Source organism: Dasypus novemcinctus, chromosome 14 (genome assembly GCF_030445035.2).
Source record: "Dasypus novemcinctus isolate mDasNov1 chromosome 14, mDasNov1.1.hap2, whole genome shotgun sequence".
Lineage (NCBI taxonomy): Eukaryota > Metazoa > Chordata > Mammalia > Cingulata > Dasypodidae > Dasypus > Dasypus novemcinctus.
Window position 1 is genome coordinate 36,268,708 of NC_080686.1, and position 21,957 is coordinate 36,290,664.

Sequence of the window (21,957 nt, forward strand, 5' to 3'; positions counted from 1 at the left end):
ATCACTCTGCTCCTCCTTCCCCTGGCTCAATCTGAACCAGACACAGTCCTCCTTGACAATTTTCATCACACTTCTGTCCTAAGGCTTCTGTACTTGCTAGCTTTGTATTTGCCTGGAACATTTCTAAGTTCCCCAATTTTTGACCCATGAGAGTATTTTTTGCAAACTCATTTCTGTGCTTATCAGAAACTTCCATTTATCTGCATCACTTAGGACCCTAACTTTTTTATATTGTGTATTTTCCAATTATCTCCCTTATTACATAGGTCCTTTGAAGATGTACTTTCTTTTATCTGCCATGTTGCTTGGCATACGAGATGCTCAACAGTATTTGCATAAGGTCATTTTTTAAACTTTAACGAGTATTAGTTTATGATGGCTCTTCAAATGTATTGTCTAAAACAATTATATTTGTAAATACAATTCAATTTATCTCAGAGGAAAAACAAGGATATTAGAAACACCTATAAAAAGAAGGCAAACATCAATGCATGATTAATGATTTAAAAGTACTTTTTTCAAACTCTCTGGGATAAGAAGGGTAGGGTGTTCTGGTATAACATTTCCACTCAAGTGGTAGTTTGGATTATGTTCAAAATACCCAGTGTACGGGAAGTGGATTTGGCTCAACTGATAAGAGTCCGCCTACCACATGGGAGGCCCAGGGTTTAAACCCAGAGCTCCTGACCTGTATGGTGAGCTGGCTCACGTGCAGTGCCGATGTGCGCAGGGAGTGCCGTGCCACGCAGGGGTGTCCCCAGGTCGGGGAGCCCCATGCGCAAGGAGTGCGACCCTGTGAGAACCTCCCCATGCAAAAAAAGCGTTGCCTGCCCAGGAGTGGTGCTGCACACACTGAGAGCTGACACAGCAAGATGATGCAACAGAGAGACACAGATTCCTGGTGCCGCTGACAAGAACGCAAGTGGACACAGAACATGCAGCGAATGGACAGAGAGAGCAGACTGGGGGGTGGGGAGAAGGGGAGAGAAATAAAATAGTTCTTGAAAAAAAAAATTCCCAATGTAGCAGTTTGGCATTATGAATTCCAAAAATAGATATTGGATGATGTCTGTAAACTTGTCTGTTCCTCTGGGTATATTACACTATTAAATTCATAAGTTTCATTTTTACTTGCTTAAATTATGATTAAGGCTTTGATTGGGCTGTATCAGTAGGACACTGAGTTTTGGTGGGCAGGGATTCAGAGAAAATGACATGGCAGAGGAGTTGGGAGTTTTTGATGCTAGAGCTATGGGAAGTGAACAGAGAAGCAGATATGTGAGGGGAGAAGGCTCCATTAGACATGGCAGAGGCCCCGGAAAAAACAACAAGCCTTTCGCCTGACAGTTTACAGCTGGCCTTGTGGAGAGGGCAGAGCAGCTGAGCCTGGAGAGAAATGAACCCCAGGGAGAGAGACAAGACTTGTGGCAACCTATAGTCTAGAAAGGAAGGAGCTGGGACCAAGGAGCCTCAGGAGGACGAGGCTGAAGACTTGCAGACATTGGCAGCCATCTTGTTCCAACACATGGGAAGACTCTGGTGAGGGAAGTAACTTAAGTCTTATTGCCTTGTAATTGTAAGCGTCTATCCCGAATAAATACCCTTTTATAAAACCCAACAGATTCTGGTATTTTGCATCAGCACCCTTTTAGCTAATACAGTCAGCATCTGTATAAGATTCCTTGAAAAAGATAGGACAAAAACACAATTTAATTCAATGAACATTTATTAAAAGCCTATATGCTATGTACTATGCGCTACATATTAGGGCCACAAACACAACTGAAACATTGTCCCTATTGTTTAAGAGTTCAGGGGAGAATACCAGTAAGGGGTGAGGAGGAGAGAAGGGACAAGAGTGATAACCTTTCTAATTACATTTGAACTGGACCTTTCAGGTAGAAAAGCAGATAACAAACAATCCAGGAACAGGGATGAACATTTGCAAAATACAATGTAGATTTCTATTGCTCCTATTTATGGAACAAGGGATGTGATGAATAAAATAGAGCCTGGGAAACTAGAACCAGATTGTTTAAGGTTGTAATGGAAAGGGGGGTGGGGGAGGGGGGCGGGCAGCTGGAAAAAAAGGAGAAATTCCAGGACTGTTCATGATGAAAAATGTGAGAGGAAGAAATGACTATTCTTCATTGGTGATAACTAGATTGTTTAGTAATGCCATTAATTATAACAGGAATGCTTTTACTGGGGTGGGAGTAGAGATGGATAAATTGTTAATGTTGATTTTGATACCGTTTCTGCAGACTGTATTGACCCATATTATATTCTGACCTGAGGATATATATCCACCAATATTAGGCTCTTGGTTATGTAGACATAAGGTACTTTGTACCTTAGTTTCTCATTTCAACTTTCCTTTGGCAAAATACTTCCATACTCCACTGGATAGATAACACTATTCCCACTTAAATATTTTAGATTATATAAGCAAGCATGAAAAGAAACCCAATAACCAACTATATTAATAAAAATAGTCCTTGACACAGTTTCCCAACAGGATAGTTATACAATCACTTTGGCCTTGGGCCATATTATTCAAGCATAGAAAGTCATCAGCTGTGGCATTTGACCCTTCAGTTCAGCTCATGTTTCATTTCGCTGTGTTAGGTAGTGTGACAAGTACTAAGGAATACAGGAAGGACTTAAAACAGAATGACTTATCCACAAGTAGCTTACAACTAGTGGAGAAAACTAATACCTACTATGGAAGGTACAACTTATTTTAAGGATTATAATAAAGGGTGAGTGTGCATCACAGTTCAAAGGGAGCTGGGTACTGAATTTACCAGACTGGCTATGAACCGTTTGAGGTTGCAGATATAGCATGTTAAAATTTGACAGTTTTATTTCTAGTAGTATGGTTGACCCGATGGGGAGTAAAGTGCTCCTGGGGCAGGTAGATCCCCTGTGGAAAAGAAAATTTAGAATACCAGCAGAGCATAGTGTATTTCTTCCTGCCAGGAATGACTGAAGTTCAGTTCCCCTTCTTCTGCTAATTTCCTTCTCTCTTCTCATAGCTTCAGGAGTCACTTATTTAAGTCAAGTCAGGTATCTGTATACTCAGAAAGGCATCTAAAAGTCCTTTATAGTATGTCCTTGTTATTAATTGCACAACTTGAAGTTCAGGAACACCAGCTTCACAGTATCTCTAAGAATTTCCATCCTCTCTGAAAATGCCCAGTCTATAATTAGGACAAATAAAGCATGAAGAAACTCTAAAATAAATTACCTACAACTATTAAAGATTCTCTCTTAATTAGTAAGCAAATAAACAGCTTTAGTCTTTCTTCTGTTGCATTCATTTTGGAAATGGACATGTTATTGTTTCAATAATCTTTTAAAAATCAGTCTTTTGGAAAAAGGGCTACATATAAATTTACATGTTAACTACATAGAGGTTTAATATCTACCCAAGTTAGTATTCCAAGTCTACAGGAAATATCAAACTGTTTTATTATTAAAAGTTAAGGATTCATAAAGCACACAATTTATATTCAACTAACGAAAGTTTGATACACATATTTAAAAATATAGAACATCTGGTTTTCTCAGTCTTAACATTTATATTCTATTTTTAAAAAGTAGTAACTTTACAGGTTTTGCAACTTGAATTTATAAAATTTATACATCCATCCTATTCATATCCTCAGGCATGAAAGGATTAATAAAATTCACAATGTGTATTCCTTAATATCGAGAGAAAAACAGTACCAACTAAAAATAATCAATTCATTTTGACTTGAACATGCACTTAACCTAAAAATCCATTCAAATAATTATTTTACCACAAGACTAGCAGTTAATTTGCATTCATATAAAAATCTGTGGTTTATCTGAAGAGACTTGCATTTTCAGGGTTTCTGACAATCTACAAATTCTCATTAATCCTGAACTTCAGGCTTTAAAGGAGAGACAGGATCTTTCCACATACAGAAAATCTGGTATGTAACACCTAAAAAATCAAAGCTCAGTAAATTTTGAAATCATGCTTTTGCCTTTATGAAAACATCTTAGAATTATTTATAGGAGCAAGCTTTTCTCAAAACCCAGACAGGATGTGCCAAGAAAAAGAACAAAACTGGATCTCCACTTCCCAGTTAACTGCACTCAACTTGTAAAACTGAAAGTTCCTGAGGTATGTTATCAGCTTCTATTCAGGCATTCTTTCTACATATCAGAATGGCTTTACATATTGTTTTGTCAACAGATTTTTTTCATTAAAAAAGATGAATACAATCATCCTGGAGATTCATTACCAAATACTAACATTGGATAGTTAAATAATTATCATGAATATAGATCCTCCAGTGAATTATGACTTCAACTTGAAAGTTAGATAACGAAGATTGAGGTACATGTTTAGATTCCATGGGCCTCTGTTTATAGATGTATATAAACCATCTTCATATATTAATGCACAATATATATGCTGAGAAAATAAATTACTTAAAAGTTCTGCATCTCAAAATGGCTGAGAAATTTAAAAGGATACTTTTACCAAACCAAATGATTTAGTTCATTTTGGCAATAATTAGGCTTTGGAACAGTAATGTAAATGTAGAAGAAAAAAATCCTGTCAATTTTAGTATTTAAGAATTACAATTAGTTATCAGCTCATCTATGAAGTAGCACTGTCAAATAAATTTAGCCATGGACTGAAATTAGGTATCAAAAATCCCATGTCTTTTATTGGTAAGGAGGATCTTTCTAATTTTTTTTCAAAGTTTGTGATGTAATTCTAATAATCTTCCTTCTCTGGATTCACTCCCCACAAAAGAAAAGAAATAATAACTTAGTTTAGAAGCCAGAGAGGGAAACTGGTGAAGACTGGTATTGATATTTGAGAGAAGAGACTTTAAGGAAGAAAAAAAAGAGAATAGGATAAATCAAAGGCAGCTTCAAAAGAGGAATGGGGTGAATCGGTGTGGATTCAAACATGCAAAGGCATTAAAGGCATCAGTGTAATGCAAAGTAGTACAGTAGCTGATTTTGAGAACAATGAATTCTCAGAAAAATATGGGTAAAACTGTATTCTTTTTGGAAACCAACTTATATACACAATTATACATAATTACAAATTTTAAGTGTTCAGTTATAAAGTATGTACAAAAAACTTAAAAATGAGATCAAGAAATATTAGTAGTAACCATTATAGGTTTGGAACTAGTGACACTGAATTTTTTATTTAAAAAACTTTGCACACACAGTACCTCCTCTTCTCTTCTATTTTTAGCAAGAAGTTTTAACAATTCTTAAGTACCTCAATTCTCAAAAAACAACAGGCTTTTTAAAAATAGACTTGCTTACCAGAAACAAGTAATATGTAGTTACATACCATTTCCATATCACCACTCAATTCCATTATTTGTCAATTCATCTTTGATGCAATTTGGGAATAATCAAGAAGTCATTACACACCTGTTTTAGAATCTAAAAAAATTATCCACCAGAGGATTCAACATATTTTCTTGAAAATTTTAAAAATTTCAGCAGGGACAAGTTTTGAACTATTCTAGTTACTTAATACCACATAGTTATATACCAAACATTAAGGATTAAGATCTTTCCCCAGATGAACTGTTGACTATATAAAAGCTATTTTCAGCATTTTCTTCTGGAGATTAAAAAATACTTTATTTCCCTGCTAGGTAAAAGGAAGAATTATGTTACAGGTAAGTCCTTTAGAGATGACTATTAATTCCTTACAAGAACAGTCATAAAATGTTATTTTTTTAATTCTAAAAAAAAAAAAGAACATTACAAATTTGGATATAGTCCTCTCCCTTCAGAATCTATAGCAGTAATTAACTTGACCTAATTTTTTTTTTGAAAGAGCACAAGTTCATGATCTAAGCATGCATAAATAAGGAATTACTGTATCACTGAAAACAGAATTTGGCAAAGCAAAAGAATGTCCAAAAATAAATAAATAGAGTACATGTATTCTAAGTATGAGAGTACAAGTCTATTGGTCTATGCAACAAATAGTGCCCCATGGAGGGGATGCAAGGAAGAGAGAAATAACATGTTCCTATGTACATTTTCTTGATATTCTAGCTGTCATTCAACAACACATTACAGAGAAATATTTTTTATTATGAAGCAATGAATCACCCTTTATAGAGCAATGACTGGCATTTTTGTGTTTTTTAATAACAATGTGGAGCAGATGTGGCTCAAGCAGTTCAACACCTGCCTCCTCTACATGGTGGGTCCCAGGTTAAGTTCCTGGTGCTTTCTGAAAAAAAACCAAAACAAGCAAGCAAAACAAAGATAAAACCTATGCAGGGAAGCAAATGTGGCTCAGTGACTGAGCGCCATGCCGGCTTCCTGCATACAAGGTCCCAGGTTCAATCCCTGGCCCCGGTACCTTAAAAAAAAGTTAACATTTTAAATTAACTTCATAATTAAATCTAAGTGCAAAGGAGTTTTCAATAATTCCTAAATTCAAAGGAATAATGAATAAGGTTTTATCTGATTATGGTTTTCTTTCCTTTAAAGGATAAAAAATGTACTGAAATTATTTGGTTTACCTTACTTTCCTCTGCTTCATTTTAATCTACTTTATGGAATCAGTTTGTATGAAGAGAGGTATGTATTTTTTATTATAAAACTCAATTGAGGTTATAGGACATATTAATGTATAGTATAGCACTGCTAATCGTTGACCTGGTATCTGAATAATTCCTTTGGTGAAGAAATATCACAGGTCATTTCATTACAAAAGGGTTTTAGTAAGAGGAGCAGCAGTATAGAGATCCACCCCCAACCCCCCGCGAAAAATGATCAAATCATTCAGTAGTTTAGAGCAGTTATGTAAAATATGAAAATACATAATCTACAGCTGTAAATTTCATATTAAAAAAGCAGTTAAAAATTAAGTGTTCGAAGCAATCCAAAAAAACCCATTTTCTGTCTTGGTTAAACTAATAAGGTTGACAGACACTGAGAAATTGTGTATATCTAAGTCAGAATAGAACAAGTTTTTAATTTTTAAAAAGTGGTAGCTGCTACCGAGTAGTTTTATGAACAGTGTCTACAATTTGGTGGCTGGTTATGTTTTTTTGTATTTTTCAAGTTATTTCTGCAGCAGACATATTTCTGAAGTCTACCCGCCCCTGAGTTGAGCAATTATACTTTTTTGGAGTGTAAAATTATATGTCCTTAATTAACCGCATGTGCAAAGCTACAAAATGTGATCTATACAGAGATTAAAAACAATACTTTCAAATAGTCTTTGCCAATTACTGATTGGACAGTTTTGCTGGGGTATGTATTTCAAACCTTTCAGCCAACTCACTTATATTTCTAAGCCCAAAGTGATTTATATGTTCACTGCAAGATATTTCAAAAAGAGTGCAACAATAAGGCATTAGTAAAAATAACATTGTAGTAGAAACAGATCTTGCATATGTGAAAAGGTAATTTATAAAATACATTAATTGCTTTTTAAAAAGAGAAACTAGCTGCAGTTATTTACATGGTACTGAGAACTGGACCTTTCAACAATTTTTTTCTATAGAAAAAAAATACCTAGCTGTAAATGTAAGCAAAGTTTTTCAAACAACAACTCTAAACAAAGCAAATCCCACCAGGAAAATAACTATTTAGTTGTGTGAGACAAATAAGCAAACATGCCATTTTATAGTGTACTTTTGCCTAAATTTTAAAATAAAAATGTCCACACTCTTTTGTTAAAACATTAATCCTCTGTCAAAAATGTATTTCTCATTTTAGGGTACAAGATTGAAGGACAAGATGAAACGTACAAGTAAAGAAAATTTACAAGAAAAAACTTGACAAAAGTTTTTCAGTTAAAGTATTGTAACATTCAAACTTGACTTGAAACAAAAGAAACAAGATCGCAAACAAAAATGTTTATGGGTTTTTTTAACCATAAATAAGTGAAATAGTGTTTAGGCAGTAGGGCTCATGCTGATGGCTAGCAGGAAGTAACAGCGTGTAATCTATTTGGAAAACTCTTTAATGTATAAATAACAAGCCCAATTTATTGACTGCAGCAATTTAATCATTACTGCCATTTTTCTTACTTCCAAAATAAACCTTGATTAAACCATTCATACCCTATAATACTAATATCTTCACTTCAGAGATTGAGGAACTATATACAACAAACGAGTTTATTTTCACCATAGGGATAACATATTGTACCTCTCTGCCAATGTTACTTGAAAACCTTCCATGTCAAAACAATTTGACAGCAGATATAAACAATTCAATAAATATGCAATGATCTTTCATTACAGTCCTTTAAAGACGCATGTTAATTCATGCTGTTAACCTTAGAATCACAGTGCATAGAATCCAAATATAAACAGCTGGGGTCACTTTCAAAGTAATGTTGGATCCCTCACTTTATTAATAATCCCACTATACCCGATAAGTTCATTTCAAAGGCCCTATCATGCATTAATCATTTGGTGGCAAGAATTAATGAAAACTTTTTCTGTTACAACGTCCATTGCCGGCAATGAACGCACCAAAACCGCCAAGGAAGTCATTGTTATTGCACAATACATGAGGACCTGGAACTTTTCCAAAAGCTTAAAAAAATAAAAATAAAAAATGGAATTATATTTGACATTTCCTGACCTCTGCATTAATACTGTATGACTATTAAAAGCACGTCAGTTGCCTGGACTGAACCAGCGATCAACATGCGCCCAGAATGCACACGAGTAAAAATGCAGTAAAAGGAAGTAGTCTTCATTGCCTATAGGTCACTTCCAGTCAAAGGTTAAAGTTCAAAGACTGAATGATCAAAGTGCTCATTTTCTCAGTAGGACTATCTTCTGCTAGGAGGATGATAATAGTGGCATCAACAAGTATCATCTTAAAGAAAAGGAGAAAAAAAGATAATTAAAATGTTAAGCATGAATAAGTAAAACCTTCAAGTTAGTCTAACAGATATAATTCCATACAGCAAGAAGAATATGGTTTACACATCTCACTTGCCTCCCCCAATCTTGCAAATTAAAGTCTAATTTGTGTTCAATTACGGTGACAAATCAAGCTATTCTTTCAGGGCAATGAAATTTCACATACACTTTAAAATATTTTCTAAGTATGTTAGTTTTGTCTAAAATAAATTGAACATCCACAAGCTTTTCTTTTAAACTTTTTGTTTTGGGGAGTGGGGAGTCTTATTTGTTTTTACAGACAGATAAAATGAACAGTCATGCTTCAAAATTTGTAAAGCTATCTAAACACATATTCAGGATTTACCATTTTAAGAAAATTCTTTTATGGGCAACAATTCAAAATTGTAACAAGATAGGAAGTAAATTCCTGGCCAACACTGCCATGCTATTTAATCTTAATGTTAATTTCTCTCTAGAAATTATGTCAGTTAACAAATACAAATACATATGCAAAAGTGGTCATTAAAAAATCCCAAATAATTGTTTAGTAATACCTTCTGGTAGCCTCAGCACATATTTATATAACCATTTTTTTTAGTCCATGGTTTATTTTACAAAACCTATCTGAAGGATTTGTTTTGAGATTATTTTTCAGAAAGAAGCTTTAGAAAGAAGACTGGTGGCAACTGCCCAAGAGTTGTCAAAGCTCTGAAGAAGAAAATCCTGCAAATATTGACTAAAATATATTGTAAACTATTCCATTCCAGGATTGAGATATTGCTAATAAAATTCCCATTCATAAAGATTCAATGAGAGCCAAAAATTAGTAAATATGATTTTTATGTTGGGCAATCTACAGAAATATTCTATGATCATATGCCTTAAAGGGCACAGATTGGAGTTTTAAAAATTATGAAATTCTTTAAATAAGCAAATAAGTATATCTTTAGGAAGAAAACAATTAAAAAAATTTTTAACATCAAATTTATTGATACATATTTTTGACATTTTAAATTAAAAAAAATTTTTTTAAAAGATACAGAGATCACAAAAACTGTTACATTAAAAAATTTAAGAGGTTCCCATATACCCCACACCCTGCCCCCTCCACTCCTTCCACAAGCAGATAATTTATAGTTTCTAAGTTTCATATGAAAATACATTACTGTAGAATTTGGAACAGATAGGATGTATTTGTCACGGATGAAGAACAACCTTAGGAATATGAATATTAAAACAGTTACTTCTTAAATACAGTATTTTATAACAACACTAGGGTCCTTGAACTTAATACTAAAACTAATCACTTTATAAACTGTCTCTTAAAGAGCATGCAAAGTAAAACCTCTAAGCTTAAAGATGGCACTAAACTCTACCAAATAGAATACATGTTATATTATCAAGAAATAGTACCACATAGCAATGTATACAGAATGTATACAGGATATATACAGAAAAATGTATACAGAAAAATGTATATAAGAAAAGTAGCAAATAAAATTCGATGAGCATGTTACCTAGTTAAACAGCAATAAGTTGTACCTCAAAGATACCTATATCTTTGATAGATGGTACCATTTATTAGATTGTTCATGGTAGAATGTTTTCAGTACATTAGGATTATGTAGAATGTCTTATCAGCTACCAAAATGATTAGGAAATCCATGTAAAGCTATTCTCCATATCCCAATCTTCATTTTGAATAAGATATTTTAAGAAACAGCCTAGGACTGGTACAATACTACCTGTCTTGAATACCTTATCATTGGAGAATTTAAGCTTACTTAAGTTCTAAAGATGGCATTCAATTATCTCTAACAGCTAGACTCACAAGAACTTGTAGGATAACAAGTAACCAAATTGAAATACTTTTTGATTGGCTATATTTAATCAAGAGTCTTTGAGCAAATGATTGCGTGGAGACAGGTATGAGCCAAAACCCTGTCATCATTACCTTAAATAAGAGGGCCATAAATAGTAAGCAAAAAACTCATTCATTAGCGGAAGGAACTTAGGTTGCTAGCCAGATAAAGATTATTGGGTACCAGGGCTGGTTCACTGAAAAATAAGTTGTTGGAGTAAATCTTTCTTGGGTCAAGACAGACATAGGTCTATGAAAGGTGGTGAAAGGACACAACATATTTAACCTCTTTGCTAAATAAAAGGACAGGAAAATATTTAGAGCAAGGAGCCTGCTTGAAAAGTATCTCATATAGCAATTTAATTTTTTTCTGGAATTGTAGAAGCCCCTAATAAAAATTATATTCTCAAATAGAATATACAAATTATCAATTCTAAAGAGGTGACACCTACCATGACTAACATCATGGGCTTCTGAGAAACATTAATGAGAGAGAACTATGCTAGAAGATGGTAATTTAGTTTTCCCCAGAGTATAAGAACCATCACATTATACTGGGAAACATCTCCTTCGCTATTCCCAGGGATAGAAGACTAGAAGAAAAGGAACACAGTAATAGGTCAGTAGATACGAAGTTGGATGATGCTTCTAAGACAGAAATATATCTTTACAGTTAAATTTTGTCTCTCAAGGGTTTAGGGAATTAAAGTACCACTTTGTTTATCTCATTCCAGAAATTTCAGAGTAGACAGACAATAGAATTGTTATCCAGTAGGAAACAGGGCAAACACTGTTAAACTGAATAAAAGTTTAGACTCAGGAAGTTAGAAAGTGGTTTTGTAACCCTAAAAGAAAGAATAGAAGGTTCACAACCAGTAAATTCACAGGTAACAGTTATTAGGCAAGGAGAAAAGAAATTTCATAATACTAATCTGAGATAATTTTCTGTTTCTATTCCCTCATAATCCTTATAATTCTACAGGAATTCTCTAGCTGAATGGAACTAGAAAGTTCTCTACATTAATAAAAATTATAACTTTACTTTTACCAAAATTACAGACCCATCAAGATTACTGCGCATCACAGCTCGTCTCTATGCCAATCTACTTCCTAAAAAGCCCAGGTTTCTTCAGGTGATACTAAATCATATTTATTATTGACCACTATTCTCTATCATCTAAGGAGAATGCTATGGGAACCCTGATAGGTTTTGTTTTGTTTTGAATTGATTTGTACTCCCCTCTGGAAAGCAGTGGATGCTTAATATTGACCCCAGAAAACTAGCTATCTCATTGAAACATTTTATGGTCTCAGTGAGTACTTAGTAATGCCTACTTTGTATCTTTTCAAGGACAATTATTATGGATATTTATAATACATAACTTTGAAACCTCAATCACTCACTTATTCACTCGTGTACTGAATATGATGTAGACGTGTTTTCTAAGGAAGATTCTATTACTGACTCTATCCCAGTGTATGCTGAGGTGGGCTGTCTATTCATGTATCTATTCAAGTTAGGCATTTTTTTTTAAACTTTACCCTCTCAGATCAATTGCTTTCTCAAAGAATATGGACCTCTGCCTTAACTGGCAACACAGAATATCTGTACTTCAATGTATATATAATCTTAATTCTCCAGTGAATTAAGTCTTTTACAGTGAAACTATGAAAGAATTCTGGGGAACACAATGACAGTCAATGTCAAGTAAGTAACCATCAGGGATATATATTCATATATTAATATAACTTTTTATATGCAAAGGCATCTAAATGTTAATGTTATTATTTCCACTCTTTAGTAAGTGATTGTATGTTAGAGAAGAACCAAATGAGAGAAATGAAAAAAAGGGGGTGGGTGGGTTAGGGTGGGGGAGAGAAAGAGAAAAATGGTCACTTTAAGTCAATGGACAAGGAAATTTTTAAAAAGAATTATCTTTAAGTTAAAAAAAAACATATTTGTACCTGCAACAGGAAGAGTGGATTAGGATAATCAGCATTTAGGTGAATTAAAAGCCAATGACCATTGACCATGAGGTGCAGAGGTGCCCAAAGATGTACTTGCCAAATGCAATGGATGTGTCATGATGATGGGAAGGAGTGTTGCTGGGGTGGGGGTGGTGGGGTTGAATGGGACCTCATATATATATATTTTTAATGTAATATTATTACAAAGTCAATAAAAAAAAAAAAAAAAGCCAATGCTGGGAAACTGATTTGGCCCAACGGACAGAGTATCTGCCTACCACATGGGACGTCCAAAGTTCAAACCCAGGGCCTCCTGACCTGTGTGATGAGCTGGCCCATGCGCAGTGCTGATGCACACAAGGAGTGCCATGCCACGCAGGGGTGTCCCCTGCATAGGGGAGCCCCACGTGCAAGGAGTGCGCCCCGTAAAGAGAGCTGCCCAGTGAGAAAAAAGCACAGCCTGCCCAGGAATGGTGCCGCACACACGGAGAGCTGATGCAGCAAGATGATGCAACAAAGTAAGACACAGATTCCAGGTGCCACAGACAAGAATACAAGCAGACACAGAGAGCAGATGACTGGTGGGGGGGGGGATTAAAAAATTGCCTGAAAAGGATTTCATTTTAAATAATTTTTACGATTTTGGTTTTACTACATGACCTTTCCCCATTTCTGATATTAAAAAGCAGGAAATAAGAAATCCCTGAAGTATTCTTAGATTACTTTTTATAAATAAATCCTTTATCTTATACAAGCCAGCATTAGTGGGGCATGAAAATGGATTATCCTTTTAAAATTTTTCTTCCAGGGAGTAAGGATAGGAAAAATATTATTCCTCTTAGAGCCAGTGAGGGATAGGCTGGGAGGGAGGGTTGTACTTTCACAGTATATGTATTTTAAGGAAGCGACTGTCAATCAGTTGGGCTCCCGTCTAACATATGGCAGGCCCTAGGTTCACGTCCAGGGGCCTCCTAGTGAAGGCAGGCTGGTCTGTGCACCGCAGAAAGCCGACTCAGCAAGGTGACACAACAAAAAGGGAAAGAAGTAAAAAAAAAAAACAAACAAACCAGAAGAGTGAGCAGCGAATGGACGGAGAGTAAAACAAGCAAGCCACCAGGGGGGCAGGGCGGGGAATAAACTAAAAATAAACACAGACACACAGAAGAATGTACAGAGAATGGACACAGAGAGCAGACAGTAAGCAAGCAGCGAGGTGGGGGGGGGGGAGAATTAAAAAAATATGTATTTTAAAAATCCACCACTTCAAGACAATTTCTTCTTAGGTTTTGTAAAAGACAAATGGTTATAAAAAACACTATGGGTTGGGAAGTGGACTTGGCCCAGTGGTTAGGGTGTCTATCTACCATATGGGAGGTCTGCGGTTCAAACCCCAGGCCTCCTTGACCTGTGTGGAGCTGGCCCACGCGCAGTGCTGATGTGTGCAAGGAGTGCCGTGCCATGCAGGGGAGCCCCACGCGCAAGCAGTGCACCCCATAAGGAGAGCCGCCCAGCGTGAAAGAAAGTGCAGCCTGCCCAGGAATGGCGCCGCACACACGGAGAATTGACAAAACAAGATGATGCAACGGAAAGAAACACAGATTCCCGTGCTGCTGACAACAGAAGTGGACAAAGAACACGCAGCAAAAAGACACAGAGAACAGACAACTGGGGTGGGGGGAGAAGGGGAGAGAAATAAATAAATAAATCTTAAAAAACAACAACAACAACAAAAAAACAAAACACCATGGGGGAGTGGATGTGGCTTTAAGCAGTTGAGCACCTGCTTCCCACATGGGACGTCCCGTATTTAGTGGCTAGTGCCTCCTAAGAGCAAAAAAACCAAACAAATGAGCCAATGTGGCTCAGTGGTTGAGTGCTGACTTCCTACATACAAGGTTCCAGTTCAATCCCTGGCCCTGGGGATTGAAACAAAAAACACTATTAAACAACAAAGGATAATTTTTCTATTTTTTTTTTTTTAACATTTTGTATTGGTGTGGTATGTTGTACAATTGATGAGAATATTCTTGATGTTTTTTCACTGTATTTAGGAACTACAATATGAGGATAAAAGAGATCTGTGACACTTGGGGAATTTTTTAAAAAATAAAAGTTTTTTGTAAAGGCACTGAGGAAGGAGTTAGCTAAGTGGTATTAAAAAGCAAAAGGAAGCAGGAAGAATAAAAAGTCAGCAATGTAAACTGAAGTTAAAAGGTCATTTAAAGTAGTTTTTTTACACAACTGAGCAGAGTCTGAGAGACAGATAAAGTAGATACAACCCCAGGTATTGGTTCTTTTGAGGGATAAAGAGACCCATGGGTTCTATGGGCATGGCAGATGGGGTTCACTGCCATGGCAGATGGCCCTTCTTTGGAGCCTGTGTTTCTGCGTGATGGAATTGGACTCAGAGGGGATCTCTTTTCACAAGACTTCCACGCTACTTTATTGGAATTGTAATAGGTGCTGGGGTTTAAGATATATTTAGGGGATTTGAATCTCTGGACTGATAATATGACACCCAGGTCCAGAGCCTCAACAGACTTCAGCTCCTACACTTTGACTTATTGGACTTACCCCACTCAGCTAACATGGAGTTAAAGAAGGTCAACCACCACACCATGGAGCCTAGAGTGCCTACAACTGAAAGCAGGAGGAGTGCATCCAGTATCCATGTGGAATCTAAGCCCCCACTTGACATAGATGTGCAATGGACACAACTAATCCAATGTCCACAGAGAAAATGAGGAATGGGTGTGGGAAGGGTAGCCATGGTGGCTGCTGGGTTTGGGGAATGGGAGGAAGAGATAAGATGTGGAGCCGGTTTCGGGACGTCGAGTTGTCCTGGGTGGTGTTTCACGGACAATTACGGGACATTGTAGATCCCCCCAGGGCCCACTGGATGGAACGTGGGAGAGTGTGGGCTATGATGTGGATCACTGACTGTGGGGTGCAGTGATGCTCAGAGATGTTCTTACCGGGTGCAATGGATATGTCACGATGATGGGAGCAAGTGTTGCTGTGGGGGGAGTGGGGGGTGGGGGCGGTGGGGTTAAATGGGACCTCATATTTTTTTAATGTAATTTTTAAAAATAAATAAATTAAAAAAAAATAAAGTAGTTTTTTTAAAGTAATGTTTATTGTTCATCTACTTGTTTTTCTCAATTTTATTTATTTCTGCTATAATCTTTGTTATTTCTTTCTGTTTGCTTTGTAATTGGTTTGCTGTTCTTTTTCTAGTTTCTCTAGTTGTTTAGTTAGTTCTTTGATTTTAGCTCTTTCTTCTTTCTAATACAGGCATTTAGGGCTATAAATTTCCCTGTCAGTACTGCCTTTGCTAAGCCGTAGTTTTGATTTGTTGTGTTTTTTTCATTTGTCTCAAGATATCTACTAACTTCTCTTGCAATTTCTTCTTTGACCCACTCATTGTTTAACAAAGTGTTGTTTAGCCTCCATATATCTGCAAAATTTCCCCTTTCCCACCTATTACTGATTTCCAGTTTCATTCCATTATGATCAGAGAAGGTACTTTGTATAATTTCTATCTTCTTGAATTTTTTGAGAGCCGTGTAGTGGCCCAACATGTGGTCTATCCTGGAGAAAGATTCTTGAGCGCTTGAGAAGAAAGTATAACCTGCTGATTTGGGGTACAATATTCTATATATGTCTGAGATGTCCAGCTTGTTTATCATATTGATCAATTTCTCTGTTTCCTTGTTGATCTTCTGTCTAGTTTTTCTATCAATTGATGTGAGTGGCATGTTGAAGTCTCCACCTACCATTGTAGAGACGTCTATTTCTCCTTTCAGTTTTGCCAGAGTTTGCCTCAAGTATTTTGGGGCACCCTGGCTACGTGCACAGATTTTTTTGACTGTTACTCCTTCCTGATAGATTGTCCTCATATTAATATATAACGGTCTTCATCATCTCATCACTTTTTTGCATTTAAAATCTATTTTGTCTGACACCAGTATAGCTACCCTGTTCTGTTTTGGTTACTATTTGTGTGAAATACCTTTTTTCAGCATTTCACTCTTAGTATATTTGCATCCTTGAGTCTAAGGTGAGTTAAAGTAGGTTTTTGTTAAAAATTTTAGTTGGCTCTCAGTGCCAGAAAGATTTCCTTAAGCCTGATTACTGAGCCTTATTTGGAAACCTGTCCTTTCATATATTTAAGAATCCCTGAATCAGTAGTTCTCAAATGACCATCTATATCGGAATTATCTGGGGATATTTAAAACTCTAAAACAAACCAGAATCTTCATTTTCTTCAATTAGATGCAAGTAAAATTAAATCTTTATCACTTAAAAAAAGACATATGGCATGATCCCATTTTTAGGAAAGTATTTCTTTCTCCCCTCCTATCTATAAAAATGCATAGAAATAGTCTAGGATGCTGTACCAGAAATGTTAATGATGGCTGTATCTGGATGGAAACTGAGGGTATTGTTTCTTCTTTTTAAACTTTTCTTCAGTGCTTAAATTATTTATAAGGAGCTTATACTGTTTTCACAGGAAGAATAAATTGGTTTTTCTTTTTTAACAAACAAAAACAGAATTTCAGGCACAGTAATAAAGTTCATTAGGTTCCTCAAAGAAGGAAGAAATCAACAGGCTCTGGTTAAAGGACTTCCAAGAACGGGGGAGGAGTGGTGTGTGTGTGTGTGTGTTTCAATTCCAAGAACCGGGGGGGGGGGGGGAGGAGTGTGTGTGTTTCAATCCAAACAGCACATGTTGAGCAACAACTGGCATGGCAGAACAAGGAATAGAGTATTATAAATAATGCTCCACTGAACATTTCATGCATAGAACTTCTGTATTAAAGATTATTTTCTTAGGATGGATTATCAGTTTAATAAGGATTTGATCTTGAACTCTAAGCTTGTTAAATATTGCTAAACAGCTTTCTTTAAGGATTACACTAACTTGCTCCACCACCTGCAAGTATAAAAACACTTTTATTCTACCCTTTTCTCTCCAGGATTCATTTTATGAAACTCTACCAATTCAATAATAAATAGTTTCAGACCTTAAATTTGTAATTATTTTACAGAGTTGAACTTTTTTAGACTATGTTATTGTTTTTATTTTTAAATATACCTTCAGCTGAGTTGCTGTTTCAAGATGGCAGCAATCAGGCCAGGGGAGAAAGCCAGCAAAGCCTCCGACCTGGCAAAGACTGAAGGAGCAGTTGCTGCCATTGGTGGCAGCCCCCGGCAGTTTCACGGCTGCTATGGCTGTTGCCCTGCAGCTAGACTAGGGAGGAGTTCACTTCCCTGGGGTGGAATCAAGTTAAGGCCAGTCCTTCCACATGGGGATGGGGAATTCTTGGCACTATCCTTTTTCTATTAACTTTTGGACACTTTGTAATTTATTTGGCTTTTTATTTCCTCTTCTTTGGGGGTGGGGGTTTTATGGGTACTCTCCTATTTGGAAAAACAAACTCCACTCGTGTGGAGCTGGCCATGCACAGTGCTGATGTGTGCAAGGAGTGCCCTGCCACGCAGGAGTGCTGTGCCATGCAGGGGTGTCCTCCGTGTAGGGGAGCCCCCTGTGCAAGGAGTGCACTCACTACCTAAGGAGAGGCACCCAGCACAAAAGAAAGGGCAGCCTGCCCAAGAACGCTGTGCACACACAGAGCTGACACAGCAAGATGACGCAACAAAAAAGAAACACAGATTCCCGGTGCCGCTGATAAGGACAGAAGAACACACAGCGAATGGACACAGAGAGCAGACAATGGGGGGGTGGGGAAGGGGTTGGAGGGAAAAAAAAAAAAAAAAAAAAGAGTAAATGATATTTAATAGATTTTTAGTAACACAAAGAAATGGGTTATTGAAGTATATTAACCTTAAATAACCAGAGAAAAGATGTTCACCAGAATGTTAACTATGCTTTCTTCTTACTCATGGAATTAGGAAGTACTTTTATTCCTATTTATAGTTTTCTATATTTTTCAGTTTCCCTTTGCTGCATATTTATTAATTGTACAACTATTTATATGGTGAAAACACTTTGAAGGACTTAACAGTCTCTAATGATATCTCAACTTACCAGATATTAACCTGTTCTCCTCGTAATTGGGCTAACAGTATTGTTGTATGACACCTAGGTTATTATTTAATGAAAAGGAAATTAACCACCACTCTACTTTGCAATAAAACATAAGAAAATATTTTCAAAATAGGAATTTATTAATAAAGGATCTTTAGCCTAATATATATATATTTATTCACAGTCTTTACATTATTTAAACTGTAAGTCTGTTTTTCTCAAATTTACTTTTTTCACTTTATAGTGACTTGCTCTGAGATTTTTGGGGGGGACTTTCATAAAACTTTTAAATTTTCACGTAATTAAATGTTTTATTTCTTTGATTCTTTCTAAATTAGAAATTTCACCTTTCTTCAGAGATTTGATACCAAATATTTTATATGACATGAAAATATAAATTTATTTCTTTCTCAAAATGATTCATTACACTTTTCTAATAAGATTACTTACTAAATAATCTTTCTCCATCTCAATGATTTGTGATGCCTCACTTACCATATATTCAACAGAGACCAGATAAGAGAAATTCTATTTCAGTGATCTATTCTTACACTTGTATGTCTCAGTGTGTGGCAGATTAATTTTTCTTCATTCTCCTTTACAATTTGAAATTTAAAATTTTTCTCTTCTTGCTTTTTTTCTTCCAAATGAACTTTTTAAAAGTACCTACTACCAATATTCCACTGAATTTTTACTAAATTATATTAAATCTATAATTTATAAAGAATGTACATTTTACAATATTGATTTATCTTATAGTTCACCTGCATTTATAGTGAAGATTATTCCAAATGTTTATTATTTCTGTGGCCCTCAGGAATGGTGTTCTTGTTTAACTGTACTTTCTAACTTGTAACTGTCAATAAAGAACTACTACATTTTAGTCACCTTTTATCCCAACATTTTAGAGAAGTCTTGTAATTCAAAAAGTTTTCAATATACTCAAGTGATGTTACAGAAGGTTTCACACTGGATAGAAGGATAAAGGGGAAGGTCATACTCTTTTGTTGTTGTTCACAGTCTCATTAATTAGCTTTGTCACTTTGGATTTATTATTAGGATAATATTTCTTTAAAAAGGAAAATGAAAGAAATGCTTTTATGTACACAAATATCACATAGGGTAGTTTTTGTTCACTCCAAAAAGTACATAAGAGGGAATAAAAAGTTTTTGTTTTTAATTTCAAATACTTTTCCCTTTGGAGATAGTAAGGTCAATTCGGAAATAATGTTAGTAGCTCTGCATTACAAAGCTACCACCATCCTCCCATCAAGAACAACAGAATTATTGAGAATACTGTATTCATAAAGCTATCGTCAGAAGAACCTCAAATTCTCTGGGTAACTATTAGAAGAGGAAGCAGTTTCTTTAATAAGACACCTTGAATTTAAGGTGATTCTTTTCTCTGCTATGAACACTACCAGAACTAAATGAGTACACAAGGTATCAAAAGTTCTACTTTAAATAGCATGTTTACCAATAGTTCTAATTTGATCTAAAATTTAATTACTTTTCTTTTATTAATGAAATGGTAAAGTCTCAGAATTTTAAAGCAATTTCAGATTTTATTCTTATGATGGCCATCGTTTTATTTGCCACATTAAAAATCCAGTCTAAGTTATCTATAAATTAAATTATTTTAAAGAATCTTCATGTTATGAAAATGTCAATATTTTCCCTCCTTTTTTCCAATCTTAGAAAACAAAGATAATCTTTCAAACCAAAATGCTAAAAAATTATTCCAAATTAATACGGCTTACCATGATACCACCATTTTGTTTTCTTTGGATTCTTGTTACATGTTCGAACATAAAAAGAATTATCTGGTGGTCGTCTCTGAAATCAAAGAGATAAACAGACAAATTAAGAATGAAAAATAAGAGTAGAGGTAGTTTTAATAAAACTTTAAGCAAAATTATTAAGGAATACATTAAAAAAAACATAAAAGCTGATGACATAACCCAAAAGAATAAAAACTGTAATATAATCTGAGAAATGTGTACTCTTGACACCTAATTTTTTCAAAAAATAGGGATATGGGGTATGTGGTTTAGGTTAATTTTTAGTGGTATCACTAGAGAATGACTGTCAATCAAAATGACAGCATCAAATTGTAAAGAATTTGTTTCATTCACATTGTTACTTCCCCAGAAATAATTTAATAATTACTTTTGTGAGCCTAGTTAAAACAGAAAATTCTACCTAACTAGGTTTGTCTGAGAAACTACAGCAACTTATAAATCTTCACAAAGGATTATTATTTTACTGTAAGATAGCATCATCAAGGACAGACTAAAGAAGTCAATTTCCAAACAATATATGAGGAAATAAGGGGGAAATATATATTGACATTTTTGCTATACATACGGTGTTACTAGCACAATACAAGAAACATATGGCAGAGTTCTGCAAGGGAGGTACATCAGAAATAGTGACACCAACAACACTGAAGATAGAACATGGAAGACAATTTTCCTGAAACTTGAATACTGGCCAAAATGCGAGAAACATGTGACTCTCTACAAAGATTTGGGGAACACGTAAAATTTATGTTGAAGTTACTGAGAGTAGGTTTGTAGAAAGCATTTGATAGCTATCTCTTAGTTTACTTTTTACTTCTTTTCAGAACCATTCTCACTGATAATTTGATTATTCTTTTCCTATCCTCAAAATTTTTTTTCTTTAGCTTGGGTCAACAAAGGTAATTAAGTCTGAAAAGATAACTTGACTAATGCAGGTGAAAGATTGGGAAAATGCTCTCCTCTAAGGCTAAGCAAAAGAAGCAGATTTGGTAAGGCCATCATGTAAGGAAGGTCAAACCAGAAAGTAATGGTGAGCAGGACTATCCAAATAGCAGGAAGGAAAACAGGGAGGCAACTTATCATTTCTAAAAATTATCAACATAACTTTCATCTTGGTTGAGCCTCATAATTCCCTTATATGTTATTAGTAGTAGTTTCATTTAACCAAATGGAACACTAGGGCACAAGAGGTTAAACAACTATTCCAAGATTAGCTGATTGATACATTTGAGAAAATTCCTGAAAAATTAGCTTTTGAAACTTATGTGCCTGTTTTTTGAAGATAAAAAGATGATCCTCTCTACTCTTTGTCCTACAAAGTCATGATCTGTTATTACATGGAATAAATTGCTACTACTATATACAGCAAAT

The 21,957-nt window shown here is 35.3% G+C and overlaps 1 protein-coding gene across 3 annotated transcripts in view; it reads right to left on the bottom strand.

Moving 5' to 3' along the window:
- Window positions 1-1,708: 1,708 nt before the first annotated feature.
- UBE2W (ubiquitin conjugating enzyme E2 W) overlaps window positions 1,709-21,957 on the bottom strand; it is an 87,910-nt gene continuing 67,661 nt past the window's right edge. For 2 of the 3 annotated variants that reach the window (XM_004462471.4, XM_058275654.1), the window contains exons 5-6: window positions 20,545-20,620; window positions 1,709-8,874 (exon numbers count right to left, since the gene is read on the bottom strand). In XM_004462471.4, coding sequence (XP_004462528.1) covers window positions 8,861-8,874; window positions 20,545-20,620 — 90 coding nt within the window. In that variant the 3' untranslated portion in view covers window positions 1,709-8,860. The remainder of the gene's footprint in view (window positions 8,875-20,544; window positions 20,621-21,957) is intronic. The other variant, XR_011645641.1, reaches the window with a different exon arrangement.